This window comes from Cystoisospora suis (genome assembly GCF_002600585.1).
Source record: "Cystoisospora suis strain Wien I chromosome Unknown contig_5044, whole genome shotgun sequence".
Lineage (NCBI taxonomy): Eukaryota > Apicomplexa > Conoidasida > Eucoccidiorida > Sarcocystidae > Cystoisospora > Cystoisospora suis.
In genome coordinates this window covers 1-20,214 of record NW_027157836.1, presented here as the reverse complement: position 1 = coordinate 20,214, position 20,214 = coordinate 1, and the positions used below count along the sequence as shown (strand labels likewise).

Here is a 20,214-nt window from a genome sequence, read left to right as displayed (position 1 = left end):
GGCGTTACGAAGTACCAGAGCTAGGCCGCCGGCTTTGGCAGGCGTACTTACTGAGACACCGTGCAGCTGGGTGCAGAGGCGGGAAGACTTGTCTCCACTTTAGTGCTGGACAAAAGTGGATATTTTGGATTCCCCCAGCTGATGATCCAGTACTCGTGAGCCGCATGAGCACGTGCTTCACTGCATGACCAGGACTGGGGAACCCATGGCTGGCACCGTAGTTTGACCCCCCAGCGGGGTTACAAGCGGGTTGTGTGACCGCAGCGGACAAGCGGCCCGAACCAATGTGAAGTGTTTTTGTTCTTCTTTCTCTTTTGGACGCTGAGCGACACACTTTTCACTGCCTTCTAACGCGTAAGCTGACCTTCAGTGCCCGATCCCGGTTCTCGCGCTACTTCTGTCAGGACACTTGTCAAGGACTCCGCAGCGGTCGGGCCAGGTGAGCCGGCCTGCATACAATGCAGAAGCGACAGCGGTGAATCGAACGTGGAACCCTTCAGGAGCTAGTAAGCGCAGTCATTTCTTCTCTGGACATGCCTGTCACGTCTTTCTTATCACTGATGACAGGAGACGGAGCGCCGCGTGCGGGCGTGCCTTTTTCCGCAGGACCGTGAGGTACTCGAGCCAGAAGCACAAACATGTTCCATGCTGTCTCCGGCGGGGGGTGAGCGAGGAAAATCTGCGGAAGTGATGTCTTTGACATTGGATGTCGCGGCTGATCCTGCGGCCCCGCTCTCCAACGTCAAGGGCAATTGTTGCTCGTTGCCTTGCTGAACCGTACCCTGATTTCGCAAGTCATCGCATTTCTTTCATTTGCTGGGGCGTCTACTCTCGTAGTTGCTGCCTGTTGGCTGCGCTTGCATTCCGCCAACACCAACAAGAAGTTCCGAGCGGCTTCAGTGTGGAAGACTGCTGGCGGAGAGAGTTGAGCGCGGGCCCCTTCCAGTAGCCGTCAGGACAGTAGAGGTATGCAGAAGTCCTACATGCGAAGTGTACCCGCTGTCGGGGAATTTAAGGCGAAACCGTCATTCTGAAGCAGAGCCAAGAGGGACCCACCGTACGACAATTGCCAGAATGGACATTTCCAGGCTCAAAGTGGCGGTGCCGAGCTACCAGATTACCGAAGAGGGAGGACCAGTTGCGTACTTGGTGACTGTGGAGTATGGCAAACTTTCCTGGGATGGTACGTGATGCGCTTCCAGCGGCGAGCACGCTTAGAAGGGCGGGGTTACCGTGCATGGCTCCGCACATAGCCGAACGAAGGGATGGGTCTGGGTCTACTTATCAGCGACTGTAGGACACCCTCAGCGACCGAGGCAGGTCAAGCCACCGGTTGGGAAGCCAACCCTTGAGTGAAGACGCGCTATTTCATCTCACTTAGGCCAAAAATGCTTGACGGAAGTATCGTCCATGCCAGTGCTTGTAGACTTAGGGTCGTAACTCGCAGCTAGGACGAGTGGATGGCCGCGTCCGCGGCGGGCGTTCCGTTTGCGGCCCTATCACGGGGTGGAGCTGCTCGTGGAGTTTTTAGGCCAGTGTATCTGTCGCTGTCCGAGCATGCCGGTCCGTCCTAGAGCAGTCGGGATTAGGTAGAAGTGTCACGGTCCCACAGGCCGCTAGTTGCTGTGGTATAGCGTTGTTCGAATCTTGAGTCTCTGGCGGAACTCCGAGATCTACTTGTGACCAATACTATGGGGGGCGACTAGTCTTCAGTTACACCAGCTGCGTTGTCACCTCGCGTCTAGAAACGCGGTCAGTTATACCACACTTGCGTCAGTTCTTCTGGACATCCTGTACCTCGCGAAGCGCGCTTACTTTGGTGTGCGATAACAGTGTCAAACCGCTTCCTCCTTGCCAGTTTAGCAAGACCGTGCACGCTTGACACGTGAAGGAGGCGTAGCCTTGGGGGTTTAGCGACTGTATTCTGGTCTTTTACCTTCTCATCTTGAAGCTAAAGGGGTCACTTTTCCGTCTTCCAGAGCTGCGTGTGACGTAGCGGTCAAGTGTTCGAGTGGCCGAAAGCCATTCTTGCGTGCACCGCGCCGTGTGTGTACTCCTTCTGCATCAACAGTGTGGCGTCGATACAGCCAGTTTGCCCAGCTGTACCGGGACCTTACGAGAGAGTAAGCTGATTGCACCCGCCGAAGCACGGGCTGACTGGCTGTCGTGGTCGGAGTGTAGTGCCTTGGGCTGTGCCAAAAAGGCTGGTGGCGTTCTGTTATCTGTAATGGGAACACACCCCAACTGAAGATGCTCCTCGCGTTTCTCAGGAGAAACGTTTGTACACAGGGGAGTCACTTTTGCCCGGGAGTTGTGGAATGGGTAGCAGTGTCATGCATTTGGTTTGAAAGAGGACTGTAGTTTGAGAGCGTTGCGCTCGTGAAATGAGATGGTAGCCTTCCTTGAGCTTGTAGCAGTCTCGGAGCCAAATCCTATTTCTAGTCCGTTTGCTTACCGAGTGCGGGGTCAGCCGAGTTGCGCTACGTTGCTGATGCCTCAGCCCAACTGGCTGTCCCGAGACAGACGTCCTTCCCGTTTCACTTTCTCCCTTCCAGCTTCTTCTCTTGTAGCCTTTACTGCGCTCATCCGCTGGTCCCGCTCGATGATGCTGCAGACTGCACGGATGAGCAGGAGTAGTCTGACGCAGGTATGAGGAGGTGTAGCCATGTGTGTTTCCCGAGAAGGGCCTACCTCCCCTCGGAGTTCGGTTGGCACGGGAGGTCAAAATAGCAAATTCGCCTTCGCGTAGGCTAAGCTTTGATGCTAAGACGACCGTGTGCCCCTTTCTGTGGAACTGTCAGCGGTCACTGCGCTCTGCCGCCCCTCCCTCCAAAGACTGTTGCTGGGCCTCCACAAGACCCCCGAACCCTCGCAGATCGAAGACACAGGCTGCAATACTTCTTGCTAGTAAGCACGCGTGCCAAGAATAGCAGCTGTAAAAATCCAAGGTCTTCTTGCTGCTCTGTCCACGTGCTCGTTGCTGCGCAGTCTACCTCAGAGGTGCTGGTATTGAGTTTGCTTTTTGTCGGCCTTCCTGCGAGTTGTGGTGCATTTGCGGATTCCTGGAGGAGCCACGAACCGTGGCTTGCCGGGAGTGAGGGGAGCATGCTATTTCACGTGGGGGCGACCGCTTCTGTCAGCGCATCCCCATCTGGTCGCACGTAGTTCCTGAGGATCCCGACTAGGGGTTTCCCAGTCGGAGAGAGAGAGGGGCGGCGGCCACGATGAAAGTCTTTCGTGTGTGCCTCGTGATCATCTCGAGTTCGGGTCACCCATGGAAGAACGGCATGAAAAACGAAGCTGGCCAGCGGCGAGTTACACCTGTGTACGGACTTGGGCAGCAGTGCTTCAGCCAGATTGCGCTCCTTTGTGAACACGGATATCGCCCCCAGCTGAACCGTGGTAAAACTTACTACCGTAGCCAGAACTCTGGGAAGTCGTGCAGGGACAGAGCAGAGTAGCCGGGTACTACTTGGTTGCTGGCCGGTGCACGGTAGGTGGACTTCTCCGTCGGATTGTTTGGAGGAGTGAGTGAATGACGAACGCTCCAGGCCTAAGGCGAGTTTAGGCAGCCACGGCTGCATGATGTGTTATGAGCTCGGTTTGTTTAATTTGACGTGCCTCTGAGCGCAGGAACTGTTGCGGCGGCCCGACACCCGCACGTCACCCGTCGTCCTTGATTTTCTCCTCTTCGCCGAACAGGTACGGAGATGGGGCTGGGGATGCTCGGTTCCTGGATAGTGCTCGGCTTCTGACTGATTTGTCGATGGCTTTAGTTTCATAAGTCAGTCTTTGTACTGTTGACATGTGAACAGGCAAGCCTGAATATCCCTCATCTACGGCCATCGTGTCTCTGCAGCACGGGGGTGCAGCGATTCGCCGTTTCGTCGATTGCGTTCTCTCCAGTCAACAGAGTTGTCTTTGTCAGCCACGAGGTGAGCCTGGCTGCACTAGTCTTCCTCGACAGGAGCGTCTCTGTCGTCATCGGCTATTGTGTTTTCATTCCTCGGGTTCGAAGCTATCTGGTAGACAGCACTGCGTGTCCCGGTAATGAATGCTATGTTTAGTTGGTGGCCGCACGATTTTCTCAATGAATTCTGAGCACAGCGACATACAGTGAGAAGGTTTCACCAAGGTGACTATGTGAGATGAAGAATAATTCCCGCCGCATGCATTTCCCCCGAAGTGCTCTTCCATTCAGATAAACCAGACAGAAGAGTTATTGGTTCAGGGAGATTGTCATCAGGGAAACACTGCCTTCTGCTGTTCTTCAAAGAACGACGCTCAGTGAGGCCTACGAGAGCTCTAGACTACAGACGTAGCTGCTTCGTGTGAAGTTTCGAACTGTAGTAGGTGCTAGGTCTGCTGTAAGGATGCGTGTAGTCACGGCTGGCAAAGAGTATTTCTGAGTCAAACCCCCCCCCCTGGAAACATCACGTGAAGGAGGTCATCTCGCCCTGATCTCTTCGAAGTTGTACAGGCTGGAGCATTTTTCCGCCCACCTCGGCATTCAGATGCCATTCCGCCCTCTTCCCCTATCTGATTTTCTAAATAGTCGGTACCGCCCCTTGGCGTCATGCGGTCTGTCCAAAGCAATTACATTTCTTATCGTCTCCTTTAGACAGGCCGAGTGCTAACTGTAGGAGCTGCGAAGACTTTGGCTGGAAGGAGTCGTAAGTTCTCGGAGGGGGGAGAAGAACGGGTCAACCAGTGGCCGGGGTGTCGCGACCGTCGCGTAAATGCTCGTCCTTCTGTGAGCTCGAATTGTGGTGGGGAGGAAGCATTTCCAGCGCTCTTGATTTTTTTTGAATGCGTGCAGGATAAGACAGGTCTTTTCCGGCTAGGCCGTCTTTGGAGCCTTGTCGAGCCCGATGAGTTCGGCATGATCAACGTTTGGGCTACAGGTGTGTTCTGGTGAATATTAATGCACTCGGACGTACTAGCGTGTTCGCCCAATCCTTCATCCAATCTTGTTAGTTGTCCTGGCTTGCCAATCTGCTGCAGATGCAAACGTGAACTCGTTGTCTTTAATGCAATCTTTGAAAACACAGGCGAAGGTAAGCAAAGCAAGATACATTCAGCCAAGTAACGCCACTCTTCACATACATACGTCCACGTACTGATTAGCGGCAAGAGTATATGTCGCACGCCAACTCCGTCTGCCTTCGCTCAGGTCCGTTGCTTGTTGCTGGACGAGGCCACCAACCAACTTTTTGCAGGACACGACGGTAGGCGCGCTTTGCATACTAGACAACACTAGCGGCCAACATGACGGCTAGCGTTGCGAACGAACTCCCGGTACTCGGCCGACCTCGCTCTCATCTGCGGCAGGACGAAAGTCAAATGGCGATCTGAAAAACGTTGTTCGTAGCCGGGTTACCGTAAGAGGCACAGGATTCTTGATATACCAGGTGCCAGGTCAGAAGCGATGCGACCGCGTGGTTTCCTTGTCCCAGCCTCGGAGGTCGCCGTAAACGCCATGTGCCTGGTCTCTTCCAAGCACACACTCTCCGGTCGTCATTCGGGAATTGCAATATGAGAGACCAAGCTGAGCCGGAGGTCGCCTCGTCCGGCGACCTCAGCTGCGGTGACGCTCGCAAACTGTCTGACCATTTGTGCGCTGCCGCGCTCTCAATGAGTGATCGTGCGCACATTCGTTTCACAGAGGGACCCTTTTTAGTTGCTGGGCTACTTGGAACACCTCTACACTACTGACGTTTCTCTCTGTGTTTCTGGTCTGTGGGGAACCGGTGAACCTGTCTCGTTACTGCAACACTAAGCGGCTCTCCTCTTTACGCAGACCGTGTCCTCAGCAAGATCGTGGCGTCGTCCGTTTTTCCAGTGTAGTCTCTTGTTAGTCCGCGGGCCCTTGCGGCGCGTAGGGAGCCGTTGACGTGCTCTCTCGTTGGTGGACCCGGGCGAGTATGTAAGGTGTAGAATGAGTATAAAGTCGCGGTCATTCTGTTCTGCGCTCAGATGGCAAGGTCGCGGTGTATTTGTTCGACACTGAGGAGCTCAAAATCGAGAAGGTGGGGGAATCACCGGGGAGTAGCGAGGACGAGGGGGGCCTAGACAGACAGCTTCAGCCTTAACAGGTTTATCCAACCACGCCCGATGAATGTGTCATTCGGGTTACGCTAGACCGAATCGCAAGGAACACGGAATGTATCGGGAGCCTTCGAGAACACTTTCCCCTACAAAAATTCAGTAGGGACCCAGCTGTTTGTCCAAAGTGTCAGCACTTTGTCCTGAAGTCTCAGCGTTAGTCCTGCGTACGGTCTGCATGCGTATTCATTTTCCGTTGGCGACAGAGACGGGTCGAAGGCTTACGGCCCCCCACTCGAAGCGTGAGGGTTCGAAGGCTGCTCCACATGCCTCCGGAGTTGGTGTATTTTCCACGCAGTAGTTTTTGTTCCAGACTTTGTATCGTATCATCGTGAGGAAACATCATACCGAAGGGGACCACTGCGGAGACAATGTCACGATCATTCCCTTTGGAGTGGAGGGTGCTTTTGTCGGTAGGTGAAAGAACTGGATCTTCACACCGCCGCCGTCATGCACTTGGTGTCGGGCAAGTCAAAGCAGAAACGTTTGCTCTCACTTGGCTTCGATGGGGCGATACGCGTTGTCGAAAGTAAGATTGTCGGCAGAGTGGAAGTCTCCCTTCCGCAGCTCCTGTTTGTACTTCGCGTGAGCCTGCCGAGAAGGTCGCTGGGGTCATTCGGGGTTCTTGCTCCACACGTCTTTGGGGCAGCAGCCTATGTACTTCCATTTGAGGACGGTGTGCTAGGGCGTAGAATAGCAGTTTCTGTTTCACAGCATTTTCTCATCCCCGGCTTGTTTAGGGTTCATCAAACAATCCTGGCAGGTTCTGGAACAAATCTCGTCAAACCCTAGAGGCACCGTGCTTTTCCCGCTGTATGGTGAGGCTGGCGAGGAAGTGTGGCAGTAGCTTCTCTCAAGCGAAATTTGTTCCGGACCGAATTAGCGCTGCGAGTACAGTCTCCACCCGTTTCTGACTATGTTCAGAGGTGTCCGCTGGAACTAGGATTCGTTTTTGCGCTAGGTGTCCCTGCGCAATTCCAACACCTAGGAGCTACGTCAGCACCTGTACTGTCTCTGCTGCAAGGTGTCTCTGTCTCTTGCGTCCTTGTGTCCTTCCGTGGGGTTCGTGTCTTCATGAAAAGCGCCCCTGTGGTATCCGGAGAGGCAGGTCGCATTGCTTCCATCTCAAAGCTTGTGCGTCTTTGAGCTCTTTGAGGCTGTCATTTCTTGGGGCTGCTGATCTCTGCTCGTTTTCTGACTCTGCTGACGGGCGTCTTTTCTCTTCAGTCGGCAATCATCAGGTGCTGTCCGGCGGGAGGTTGACAAAGCGGCTGGGAAGCGGGGTTCATTTGACCGTGGGGCACTTTGATGATGAAAGCGACACAGCTTATCTTGGTGAGTCAGGCACAGATTGGCATTTCCCTCTATTTCCATTTTTCTCACCTTCTGACCAGCGTGGGGGATTGCGGTGTTCACTTCGCACAGGTGTCCGGTGATTCTGGGGGGGAGAATCCGCGACCCACAAAACGCAAAAGACTTCATTGGCTCAGCGGGGTGCGAAAAGGGAGCACACTGTCCGTGGATTGTTGCGCGGGCTACTCCACTCCAATAGGTGTCGCTCTCAGAACCACAGGCTTTTCTCGACGGAGAGCGTCCGTTGCTCAGAGGAAGCTGTAAAGTGGATTCAGTTCTGACTTGTAACTACCCCATTCTGTTCTGTGCACCGCGTGTCATCGAGACTTCTTTTCGGAAGCCGGGTTCGATGAAGCCCCGAGGTGAGGGTACACAGAACGACTTTCTTACAGGGCGCCACAAGAGGATAGTCTAGGATCATTCGCCTGGTTGCTTCTTCAATGTGCGGCGGTTACTCTCCACTCAGGCACGTCAGGCGGACAGGTTCTCGTGTACGGCGTCAAGAATAACCCACCCACATTCGTACAGGGTTTGACAGTCCATCCCGTTTATCCCGTCGAAGCCCTTTGTATGGATAAGATGTAAGGCGAGCACTTGCTGTTCTGGCCCAGCTTTCGCGGCCTCGGGGAGGCAGGGCTCACTCTTTTTTGTCAGTTTGTGAAGATCCTTTGAAGATGTCCTATCTGAGCGCCAGTCGCTGTTGTGGTTTCCTCCGGTCAGCCAAACAGCAGGGTCTTCGTAAGGGTGCTTTCACGGCGCCTGCTGCAGGCAGGTAGTGGCGAACGAGGGCCGTTTGGTCAGCCAGCTTCCCGGTGTTCGTGGGTGTCAGGCGCGTGATTGTTCCTTCGCGTATAAGTTCCGTGCACTTCCGTACCTTTAGTTGGGCCGTTACTCCTTCCTCAGCCTCCACGGGCACGGCTACCGCTGCTGAAACTACTGCGAGAGCATATTGCGCGTCTGTTCGTGACAGAGAACAAACAGTCGCATTGAAAAGACTCTCCTCTTTCAGCGTTGTCTGAACCACACTCCGAGAAAGACGCTGAACCCACCCATACTTTTGACGACTGGGGTCGCGTGTATGTTTTTTCTTCAGGTATCTGTTTGTGGGCCATGGCGAGTACGTGTCGGTCATTAGCATCGAGCAGAGACGAGCGGAGCAAAAGTTCTCTAAGGTCGCCATTCTGACGCTCCGAGACAGCCCTTCCCCGGTGCTGTCCATGGCTTACGATTCCTTGGAGAAACGCCTTTTCGTTGGTTACGATGTAAGCTGAGTTCAGACAACATGCCTTCACGCAGGTATTCGCGACAGGCTGACTGACGCGGGTCGTCCTAGCTGTAATATAGCAAGTTTATGAGAAGATACGAGGTTAGTTGTTACATCGCTATCGAATTTGGAGCTGGCTGCTTCTCTCCGAACACGTCCCTGTCTCAGTTTCATTATCGACCCAGTAAGATGCCGTTTATGCTGAAGAGAGTAGAACTCACTTGTAAAACTACATACGCTTAAGTGACCGGGCCATGAACCGACGAGCTACCAAACTGCTTTTCCAAGTCAAGAAGGACTTGACCCCCGTGACCATATGCGGTGCACTCACTGGTGGCGCAGTCCGTCGTGCCGGAGAAGGGAACAGAGCTTTCCCGCCCAGGCCGGGTGTTATGGTCTAGAGAAGAGAACTAACAGATTCAGGCCTTCCCCTTGGCGGTGCAGCACCTTTTCTGCGTGTGCTAAAGAGCACGGTGCACGGATCCTGTACGTCGACACGGGTCAGCGCAAGTAGCAGCAGCTGACCACCACCACCACCACCACTAAAAAGCTTGGATCGCGAGCGACAGTATCTCCGCTTTTCCTTTTTTCCTGAAGAAATTGGAGTTGCTGTTAAAACGACATAGTACTTGTTGTATCGTTTCTTTATCAGCCGGAGGTGAGTTGTGTAGACGGGAGTATACCCATCCAGCGTGCAACAGACTGCCTCACGGGGGCAGATGGGTGCTATATACGCTACAGTGCATCCCCGGACTGTATTCCATGTTCATCAGTATAGCGCTTTGCTCCCACTGCCTCTGTTGGTTAGGCTCGTCGAGTGTTATCTCTTTGTAGGTTTAGGTTCTTTTTCTTCGTCGTTGAAAAGAAACTTGCTGCACTTGCAGGCACGCTTCTGACTTCTTGTGTTGTGTCCAGCCGGCCATCGCTTGGTGGTCTATCGACAGCGGGCAGCCACTGTGCGTGTGGGAAGCCCACGGAGGAGGGGTAGGCAGCCAAGGCAAGCACTGAGATTGGTAACGGAAGAAGCACTACCGCGTAGATCCCCAGTAGATCTAGAGCAGCTGCCGTAACGTCACACTTTGTAGAAAGCTGAGAAAAGTTCTCCGTTCTCTTCCGCGGTGGTGTGAGGGGCCCAGCCTCGAAGTTTCCCTGCATACTTTATGCTGAAGATCAGGTTGACCGCGGAGAGTTGGTGCTCGCTGCGTCCGCAACGTGTTTACTGCAGGCCTGAACCTGCCGTTGCGATGCCATAGTTCCGTGGGACAGCGCAGTGACCCCTTTTTCACCTGGAATATTGCGATCCATTTCAATTCTGCCGCAGTCGTTGTTCTAGAAAAATGTGGTGTCGTGTCAAGCCGTATGCCCCTGGTTCCGTCCTGGAAAAACAGTATTTCCTTATCAGTGTCAACACCCGCGGGGTTCACTAATTCGGTGGTGAGACTGTACGCAAGCTATCAGATTCGGCACCAACTCCGGTATTACAGCAGCGCGGACAGAGCACACAACGACTAGCCTCGGACTGCACAACCGTAGTGTTGGATGTGATAGGTGTCTCGCTGTGAGGGCCACACAACACTGTGTAGCTAACCGGCGTTTCAATCTTTCTTGGCACCCCGCCAAGATTTTCTTTCGCGCCGGAGTGCGGGTGATAGTTTTCAGCTTCTGTGCTGTAAAGGTGCTTCGCTCTGAGTGTTCATGAAGCTGTCGCCTTTTGTGGTTTGTGCGGCACAATGCGACTCGGAGGTCCATCATCTCGCTTTTACGGACCGCGCTGACATCATAATATCTGGCGGAGACAGCGGTAACACGAAGGTAAGCCGTGGAACTGCTGCGGCGATTGGCGGGTACGGCACCCGTTTCGCCAAGCTGTGACAGTCCAGGATGTTGCCACATGCCACAAATTCGAGAATAGCCAAAGCGCGGTAGCAGTGATAGAAGCGTGGTTCTCTCATTCGCGTGCGCACTCCGCATGTTGTTTTCAGGTGTGGCGCCTGCCGCCTGCTAAAGATCTCCAGCTGTGGCAGCCCGCCTCTACAGACGATGACAGTCCAAAGGAGCCCCGGCTGGATCACCTAGGTCCGACAGGCGAGCGCGCTGGGTTTGTTGAAGACGAAGAGGAATCCGATGCAGCACCGGTCTTGCACGCGGCCCATCCAGGTATTCTGCGATCACAAAGTTCCGAGCGTTCATTTGATATTCACGGACTCGGTCCGAAGAGCGGCGAGAGTCTGTTCAGTTCTGGGAACCAGGCGAAAGGAACCTCCAAGGCGACGTCTGTGAACGGTTTCTGGGAGTGCTCCGGAGCCATTCCCGATGACGGGCAGAAACAAGGCAACGCCGAGAAGACATCGGGAGAGCCGACAAGCAGACCGCGCGCACCGAGTCTTACTAAGGAAAAATTACCCACGCCGTTCGGGCCAAAGAGTGAGGATGACGATGAAGAACTAGATGACATCCGCAGCGCCTTCACCTGAGATGCGTCTGAGGAGGTGGGTGCGCGCAGAACGAAGATAGAAACTAACAACTACTGGCGCTGATCACATGGTGTGGGTGTAAGGGCGGCCCAAAAGATCTGGCTGATGTAGGTTTGTTTCTTTCCCGCTGCTTGTAGGCTCAGCACTCGCGCGCAAAGGCGCCGTCCGGGTTCGAGCCGATCATAGCGGACAGGCGGAAGTCCCGGCTAAGAGACGGTGTACTCCTGATTTGTCCCGCGGTTTTCAGTGCATTCTTGAAGGGAGACACCGGGGCCTGCTTGAGCCGCCGGCCAGCGTTCACTTAAAGTTTAACCGGTGTTGCGACTTGTGCGTCACCCCGTGGTTCTGGTTGTGGCCAAGAGCAGTCACTGGCTCCGCCGGAACCACGTGCAATTCCGAGCCAGTCCGTGATGTTTGGTGGTCAGTCTGCTAGATAGCCTCGCTGCGTTGCAGGACCCGGACAAGTCGGCTGAAGACGGGAACGTGTGCAGACCCTTCATCGGACAGGCATTCCAGTCAAGTTCCCCCAGATACGAAGACAACTCTGGCTGCACTTCCTTGGAAATGGACAGGCCTTTCAGAGGAAGAAAACACGGCATCCACCCCGGGTTCCGAGACGTTTTGAGCCTGGGAAGTATTAACACCGAGACAGCGATCAGGACGCGATTTGCGGCAACGCGAAAGCTGTTAGCAGCTAGCTGAACATCTCCACTGGCTGCCGAGGAGGTTTCAGACGGCTGGATAGGACACGCACCTCCATGGGGCTACCCAACTCAAAAAAGTAGTCTTGCTGGCCGCCCTCGTGAGCTGCCCTTGGACCGGAGAACATCCAGCGTATCTACATGTGGTTTTGTGGGAGCGCCTGTCACGTCACATTCTTCGTGACGGCATTTATTTCTGCTCCCCGTCTTGCACCTCACATCAGAAAACTCTTTACGACAGTGACAGCGCAGCGTACTCAACGTTTTCGGTGAGTCTCGGCAAGCGGCTGGGCCCAGAGAAGCGCCGCGTTCTGACGGTCACTGGCAGCTGCGGACGACTGCAACCATTTCGCATCACGCGGGCTGGACGTTGGCGTCAGCTGTACAGAAAAAGGTGTCGTTTGTGTCCTCTGCACTTGCGGCTTGCGAGCACGCGAGCCTCTTTACATTAGAGGGTCAGGAAACCCGGGTGAAGATTTTGCTTGCTCCTTGGAGGGGCGCCTCTTACATGCAGTCACCTCGGGCTTGACTGATTTTTGCCGAGGAGCGTTTGCTTCAGCGTTTGGACTTGACACCATAGTCTAGATGGAGCGATTCGTTCGTAATGCCCCATCTCAGGTGGCATGTCGCCGTACTCCCTCGGCTTTGCCTTGTGGAAGAGACTGAGGAGGTCCTTCTGGTACAGTTCTCTGGAGAGACGTCTGTTGACGTTACGCCAGCCATCGACCACCGGCCTTGCTTTATCAGTTTCGGGAGCTTTCGGCCGGTGAGTATAGACCCCCGAACGACCGGTCTGATTGTCTTTCTGATTTTGTTGGCAAGCAAGCCCTCGACGCGGTGACGCATGCAAACCAGCGGCTTCCTGGGGCACGACGTCGGTGAGCCTGCCAGCGATAACCTGCTCAGGTGTCAACCAAAAAGCAAGACGGGAGGTGCAGTTGGACTAAACCAATGTCCATTCCATTTGTTCGGGTGACAGACTGCCACAAGCCGCCGGGAAGATGGGCGGGCAATGCACACGTGTATTAGTCGCCGTGGTGTCGATGCGGAGTCCACTTTCCTGGCGAGCAGTAGAGGGCCCCGTGAAATTCTGAAGAGTAAGAAAGGACGTTCTGGTGTGCTGTCAGTGCTGCCAGAGATCCCCCATGAGGGAGCGCGCTCTGCCGCGTTTCTCGCGCTGGTGGGGCGGCCCAGATTCTACGCTGAACAGAGGCGTACACGTGTGCAAGCGTTGTCCCCGGACCCGGACACTTTCTACGTTGTGTCTCCAGCTGGGCGGAAAGTGCGCTTGCCCAACCGACAGCACCTCTGGCGGCACGGGGGTACTCGCTACAGTACTTTCACTGCCAACAGTGGTATCTTGTTCTATTGACGTTAGAACCCAGGAAACTTTTCACTCTGTCGTGCGTTCGCTTCGGTGATCCAACTGTCAAAATGTAGAACAGTCGAAAAAGTAGTTCAAGGGAAGGCAGACGGGACCGGGCATGAAATCTGGCCTGGACTTCCGGCTAGCGCAACCACGTCTGCAGCAAGGGCTCCTCTTCCGATTACCTCTATGAGCTTGGACCGATCGAAGGGCAGAGGATTGATGAGTCGAAGAGTATCTTCGATAAGAAGAGGCTTCACTTTTCGGTCCGCCTCGTCTTCCTGGCCCATTGATGGAGACGAGTTTACCTCAATCAGCCACGGTTTGAAGTCCGAATCAATGAGAATGTCGTACCCGAAGAGCTCAAAAGCATTGGCGTTGTACGGAATAAAGTCACCACAGCATGCCAGACTCTTTAGGATGACTAGCAGGATTTTTTGCCAGAGCGCGTCCCAGTCAACACCGTTGTGTTCCAGTCGCTGCCGTAGCTCCTCCAGAAGGATTTTGCTGGCTGGACAATTAGTATCGCTTCTTTTATCCTGGTCACTTCTGTCCTCGTCCGCGATTGTCTGCCGTCTTGGGTACAGCTCAGGATCGGCACAGACAGCCTGGCCTCCAGCACTCCGGCTGACTCCTAAAGAGCCGCAATCAGATTCGGAACCCCGAGTGAGGAACTCCCCCTGCTTCTTTTTCGAAACACGAGAAGAAAGGGGGGTGCGGACCGCTGGGCTGCATTGCGGAGAGCATGGTTCGTAACGGGGGGACAGGTCGGAGTCGGATCCGCAGTCTGTTACATCTTGCCACTCGCTCTGGATGGATACATTCGTCAGATGCATTAACTTGTTGCCCAAGTATTCCGGTTGCAAGGAGAAGGGGATGCGCGCGATTCTCGCGAAACCCTGCAAAAGTACGACACAAACTGGCCTACGCTAGTACGTTTGCCCGCCAGAACGGTGGCGGTACACAGCCACACTCTGCGGTAGAGCAAAAGCACCTCTGCCGCCACCAAGACAGATGGCACCCCGCTGTCCTACAATGTACAACATGACGCTATTTTCTTGATAGACCTCGGCTCAGCTGTGCCCGTTGCCAGATACGTACAGCAGCCTCGCCCGAGAGCATCTAAAGGAAAAGCATACCGTAGTTGCCATATCGCAGCAATCATGCTCATTCGTGCTCGCGGGTCCGGCTCCACACAGACTTTTCTGTCTCAGCTCCCGTCTGATCCGTAGCGACATCGGTGAACTCTACGGCAGAGTATTGCAATTGTCCCTCTGGGGACAGACTGAGTCGCCTGGTGGTCAGTGTTGAGCAGCGGCCAGGTTCGTGTGGAAGTGCCAGGTGGAGGTGCGAAGATAAAACTCTGCGTTTCACGTTGAAGAAGAAAGCCCATTTTCTGTTATTAGCAGCTTCAGACCCGCGGCTAAAAGATCCAGAGACGGAACATACTTATACCTGCTTGTATATAAAGGCCTCGAGCGGGTTGAAGGAGGTGACCAGAACATATAAGCGCAGGTCAAACTTGTGGCCGTTCAGCAGCAGTGGATTACTTATGTATTCCTGTACGATGACGTTATCGGTATAGCGGATACTCTCTATTGTGTTTGTCAAGAAGATACCTCGTCCGCGAGAGCTGTCTGCAGCAGCATACAGACAGAAGAGCATCCAGAGAGACGGCTCCGAGCGCCTGGTTGTAGAGACGTTTTACAGGGAAAAAGATCTGGTGTCGAAGTGAAGCTGCATCTCTACGTTGTGTGGACGAGGAATGTCTTTCATACTCAATGAGTACAGTTTGAGGCATGACACTACAGCTTTTATTTTGAAGCATGCTACTATAACCAAGAAGACATGGCGGGTTAAGGTTGTCGCCCGTTTGTCCGAGCTCAACATGTCAACATCCCGATAAGAGCCGAATCAGAACCTCCTGGATCTCGTGCCTCCTTCCAGCAAACCCTGCTTGATCGCGGAAGCCAGTCGCCTTGAGGAAGTGACGCACCTTTGGGCTTGCAAATCCACACGCGCTTCTGTTGCGTGTCGTCGCACATTTCCGACACCATAGCAGGGTACTCTTTGGGCAAAAGAAACGTCTTTGGAATGATTCGAAAGATGTCCACACGTCTCCCAGCAGCTTTCTGAAACCGTTCTATACATCTTTTCAAATTGTCTTTCCGAGTAAGTTGTCTTCCCTCGGGGAAGTGATTGACCTTCTGGAAACAGAGCAGCTTGCTGTAATCTATCCGTGGGCGCTGCCAGGTCCAGAGTAGGTTCCACGCATACTCCCAGTGAGACCCCTCCGGTGTTGGTTTCCAGCCCCCAGCTTTCTTGAACGCGCTGCAGACAGTCGCGACATGCCAGCGTATACAAGAGGCAATTGACTATCTCTTGCTGGAAGTGTTGCACTCCGCGAGGGGCGGGTCAACAGGCCGGAACCGAAGGTTCGATCTGTCGCATTTCCACGTGCCGTGTGTCTGCCGGCCAGCTCTGACTTCGCGCAGGCAGGCTTCCAGCGGCTCGAAAGGCGAACGCGTTTTTTTTGTCGAAGCAAGATGCGTTCCTTTCACCAACTACAAAAACAACTCCGGATAGAGGGCACTGCGTTCAGCTGCCGGATCGTCATGAACGCAGGGCACGTAACCTCCTCACCTAGAGACAATCTCGTAGACCTCGGGCCGGCTTCGTTCGACTCTGTAGTAGCGTACTGGCGGTGACGGGCTGTCGTCCCTGGTCCCAGAGTCACCGGCGAGTCCTTCGGACCGGAAACACCCGCTGCTGGTCGCTTGTATTTCTGCGCAGCACTTTCCATGATTTACAAGAAGGTCCCGGAAGATGTCAGCATGTCTCGACCTGTCTGTCTCTGAGAGAAGGTCACCGAGAGTGGGAAACTGCCGGCAGTAATCTGGAGACAGCTCCCTTTCTTCGATAGCAAGCCTGGTGCTTGGGGGTACCGCCGTCACCCCCTCTGAACGGCAGGTGAACCTGCTATCTTGCAAAGCGTCACTCTGGGAGACTCCGGCCTGGGAAGGAATGGGCTGAACCCCAAGGTTGTGTGCAGGTGCTATGCCCGCGTTGGCGCACCAGACTTTGCGTCCCTCTGACACTATGAACATATCTTCAGGCGTTTCGCCGTCTTTGCTTTTTATGGAAATTGTCTGATTGGCTGCATCAACTATGTTCTGCGTGCCAACCTGGATTTTCCATCCGAGCTCGAGAGAGCCGAGCACCCCGACGTCTGGCCCTCCCTGCGCAGCATCGCTCCCCCGCTTTGGATGTACAGCTGCCAGCAAGCTATACACAGTTTCTAGAGTCGCGTCCGCAAGCGGAGGCGGTAGTGGGGGCAACTCAGTTCCGCCCGTGACGCTTACAGGACTCTCAGGGTCGTCGAAAACAGCGTCATCCCTCTGCTCCTGACCAGAGCGGTGGGTGGGTTCAGCAGATGCTGGTAGCATGCTAGCGCAGGATGAGAGCGCGGCTACGTTTCCAGCGCTGTTCTGCAGGCTGGGAGAAGTTGCTTCTGCTGCGTCTTCCAGGCAGACTTCCGGGGTTCGTCGGTCCTGAATGTTTTCAGGCGGTCTTCCAGTTTCGCGCCGCACGTCACTCAGCGAGCCGGCACACAAGGCCGCTTCGACTTTTGGACTTGAAGTGGGATCGGGACTGCTATGAATCTGGATAGCCTTCAGAGCGCTGTTGATGGCGCCGATAACTCCCTGTGCGGAGTTGCGGATAGACTGATGCGCAGAATCGTGGTCGACAAACCAGAGGAGTGAGCGACAGCTTGGCACCCGCTCGTAATTCCTGCGAGGGCTTTTCCCCTTCTTCTGTTCTCCCCGGAGTTCACTTTCGCATCGTCTGGAGGACCTTCGAGTCACCGCGCGCACACAGAGGGAACGGGGGCGAGAAGTTAGAAAAGAGCTGTCGACGCCCGCAGTCAATCTGCTTTCCCTACAACCCTTCCTGTTGTTGGCCAACGGCTCGTCTTCATGTGAAGAGACCCGAGACCGGTGGGTCCCATTCCCACTGCTAGCCTCGGAGCCTGCACCGGGGTGACTCAAACCGATGGTTGACCGGTGGTGGCCTTGAAGAGGCCCAGCACGGCCCCTCTGGCCTTGGTGGTCAGTTGCCCGGACTGATGCTCTTGTGGGAGACTCCTCTTTTCGAAGAGAGAGCTGCCCATCGCAGCCGCCAGAAGGGGTTGGAGCCGAGGGCGACTGTTGTACCAGCCGTGGTTGTCCCACGTGACTCTCGGACTGTTTTGGAGGTTTGTCGGGCACTGCGGAGCCAGAGGCCGGTGGCCCATCTAATCGGTCAAATGACGGATGGGACTTGGTATCCGGGTGCGCGGGCGAGGTGCGGAGGACTGCACACATTGCTTGGCGGGAGTCGACGGGAGCTGATTCAGGAGCCTCCCGATTTTGTGACGGCGTGTCAGGTGACTGGCCCCAGTGGCGAGCCGTGGACGGAGCCTGTCTTCGCCTCTGAATCTCTCCTCCAGGGCCTCTCCGTCTGACCGTGTCCTTGTCAAGCCCACGGCATCCGAGGCTGCCATTGTTGCGTGCGACGCCTCTGCCTTGAGGCTCTGGCTGGCCCTGAGAGCCAGACTCCCCTATTGCAATCGAAGCGTTGGCTCTCTGGCAAGATTGCTTAGTCGCTGTCTTTGCCTTTGATGTCAAGCTTCCTCGACTTGGTCTTGAGGATTCCTTATGCCATCCTTTCTTACCGTCGGTGTTGAGCTGGAATAGTGCCTGCTTGAGCTTCCTGATGAGCGGCTTTTTGTCGGAGTCCTGTGTTAACGTAACGCTGTCCAGAGCATTCAACTTCTTCTTCCTCNNAACTTCTTCTTCCTCCTCCTGGGCGGACGTCTCTGGTGCGACCCCGATTCCTGTTGTTAGACGCAACAGCAAACTGCTAATTCGGTTCGCGGCTGGCGGCCTGGTCCTCTTTGTTTTCGAAACACGTGAGCGGACGACGCACCTCTTTGCCAACTGAAGTAATGAGCAGACGTTTGTCTGCGAGGGAAGCACCCGTTGAAGACTCCTTCTCGCCGAACAATTTCTTCTCCAGCGCCTGTCACAGTAGGGAAAAGCCTGCGTCGCGAGCGGTTTGTCTGACCTGCAAGGCTTCCCGCGGGGACAGCCCCAGGAACGAAACTACAAAGACTACATTACGTCCTGTCGCGAAGTTCCAGGAGACGCACAGCGGAAAGCAGAACTGGATATATGAAGAAGACAGGCCGACGAGCTGCCCGCTGCTGCGAGTTGTCTCTCGCCCTCACTGCACAACACAAAAAGTAACAGGAGTACGACCCACAGTGCCCTGAAGCCGTGGTCACCACAAGCGGTGGAACCAGAAGTGACTTCAGAGGTGTGAGCGAGTTCGTACGTCCAAGTGCGTGGCGACTTCGCATCCTACGCTTACGGCGAAGGTGGAGACTGTCGACTGGGACTCGCTCGTCGACTCGGCAGTTTCGAAGGTGGAGCTCGTCAGTGTCGAGACGGATGTAAGGCATTGGCCCGTGGCCTCCGGAAGTCTCTCGCAAGACAGTCCTTTATTCTCCCCAGGGGCTGGGGACGCGGTGCACTTGTTTGATGGCGCGGATTGCATGCTAATAATGTCGGTTATGATGTGTGCACATGATTCGCGTTCCTTTATTTCGAGATCGACTAGAGTGAGCAGGCCAGCGGCTTCTGCTTGGAGAGCACAGCTCGGCGAGTCTTGTAGAAGGCCGGCGAGTCTCAATCCCAGCAGCTTCAGCTGCTCCAGATCTGGTAACAATTGGAGCGGAGAGCGAGGGCTCACGTACACTGCCTGGCTTCTCGGCGGCTCACTTCACCTGCGCGGGATGTGTCAGTACCCAGCTTTTACAACGTAGGTAGGCAGCGGCACACGAAGGAAGCACAATTTGTCTCAAGCAAGCTACGACCTAGCAGATCTTCGGTAGGCGCTCCCATCGACCCGCGCGTATAGAAGGCTTTACTTGAACGAAGGTTCCAACCTCGCGATCCTGCTGTGCCCTAACGGGCACCGGATGGAGAAGTCGATTGGTGTTGGCGCTAGCTGGTGCCTAACTGATTCCTCCAGGCAGCTTGTAGCGCGTGCGGTGCAACTGCGCAGTCGCCCTGGCGTTAGTGAGCGTCGTGTTGTGAACGGCCGCCGGCAAGCAGAGTACTGTGCCTCCCGGTCACGCGTTGTGCTCCGTGTATGAACCAGGTATGAGGGCTTTCTAAGATCTTGCAGCAACCGCGTTACACAGGTCACCTCTGTCTCCATCTGCCCATGAATCCCCTCTGATGGTGCCGGTGGGCAAAGTCAGCGGAGCAGTGAGGATTGCTGGAAATGTGGCCTTACCAAGGTCGTAGATTTCTTCCCTTACCGGAAGATCGAGCGGAAATGCCGCCTGAGTGGCGGAGGTGTCGCTCCTGCTGGCCTGAGTGGGACTGATTCGGCCCGCCGTCGCGCTCCCCGAGCCAGGCCCGCCGAGAAGCCCCGGCTGAAAAGCGCAGCGAGTGTGGCGGTCCATGTCATCGACACGTCCAGAATTACTTCATTCTACTGGCTGACCCATTCCCCCATCAATAACGGTTGGCAAGCAGTTAAGCAGCGGTCTGCTCCGTGCGCTTGACTTCTGAAAGAAAAGACAGCCTTAGCCGTACCTGCTGAACGATAGAAAGCACGTCCGCGACGGAGGGGGCCGAGGACGGTCTGCATGCAGGCGCCGTCCCACCGTCTCTAAGCCAGCCCGTCTCCACCCTCACTGCAGCCGTGCCCTGCATGCATTCCGCTGCGAGGACGGAGTGCCCGGACAAACAGTAGTCTGCTGAGAGTCGTGCGTTTCCGTCAGGTTCATTGGTCTTTACGGACAGCTAGCCAGTTCCGAAAGACACTTTGAGGACACCGAGTTCCCTGGGCATGCTGTCGCTTGCCATCGTGGCTCGGTGTCACACGACTAAGATGATA

At 55.0% G+C, this 20,214-nt stretch overlaps 3 protein-coding genes across 3 annotated transcripts; 2 read left to right on the top strand and 1 right to left on the bottom strand.

Moving 5' to 3' along the window:
• The first annotated feature begins 361 nt into the window (after window positions 1–361).
• On the top strand, window positions 362–12,752 carry CSUI_008804 (wd g-beta repeat-containing protein). Its single transcript, XM_068068928.1, has 18 exons — window positions 362–439; window positions 607–1,183; window positions 2,072–2,123; window positions 2,802–2,907; window positions 3,634–3,702; window positions 3,816–3,935; window positions 4,820–4,904; window positions 5,005–5,057; window positions 5,174–5,228; window positions 5,977–6,029; window positions 6,523–6,634; window positions 7,333–7,440; window positions 7,925–8,039; window positions 8,552–8,720; window positions 9,638–9,706; window positions 10,466–10,534; window positions 10,705–11,211; window positions 11,334–12,752. Exons 2-17 carry the CDS (start codon window positions 1,075–1,077, stop codon window positions 11,194–11,196), a joined length of 1,836 nt encoding a protein of 611 aa, XP_067919098.1. The 5' UTR covers window positions 362–439; window positions 607–1,074; the 3' UTR covers window positions 11,197–11,211; window positions 11,334–12,752.
• A 603-nt stretch (window positions 12,753–13,355) lies between these two features.
• On the bottom strand, window positions 13,356–19,020 carry CSUI_008802 (tubulin-tyrosine ligase family protein; the record flags this gene model as incomplete). Its single annotated transcript, XM_068068926.1, has 6 exons — window positions 18,676–19,020; window positions 15,907–18,266; window positions 15,152–15,594; window positions 14,786–14,900; window positions 14,461–14,686; window positions 13,356–14,162 (listed from the first exon to the last, which is right to left on the bottom strand). The coding sequence occupies exons 1-6, from the start codon at window positions 18,859–18,861 to the stop codon at window positions 13,356–13,358; spliced, it is 4,137 nt and encodes a 1,378-aa protein (XP_067919096.1). The 5' UTR covers window positions 18,862–19,020.
• Window positions 14,459–14,964, top strand: CSUI_008803 (uncharacterized protein; the record flags this gene model as incomplete). Its single annotated transcript, XM_068068927.1, has 1 exon — window positions 14,459–14,964. A coding segment is annotated over one exon (114 nt), but the record flags the coding sequence as incomplete, so codon positions are not given.
• Window positions 19,021–20,214: the final 1,194 nt, after the last annotated feature.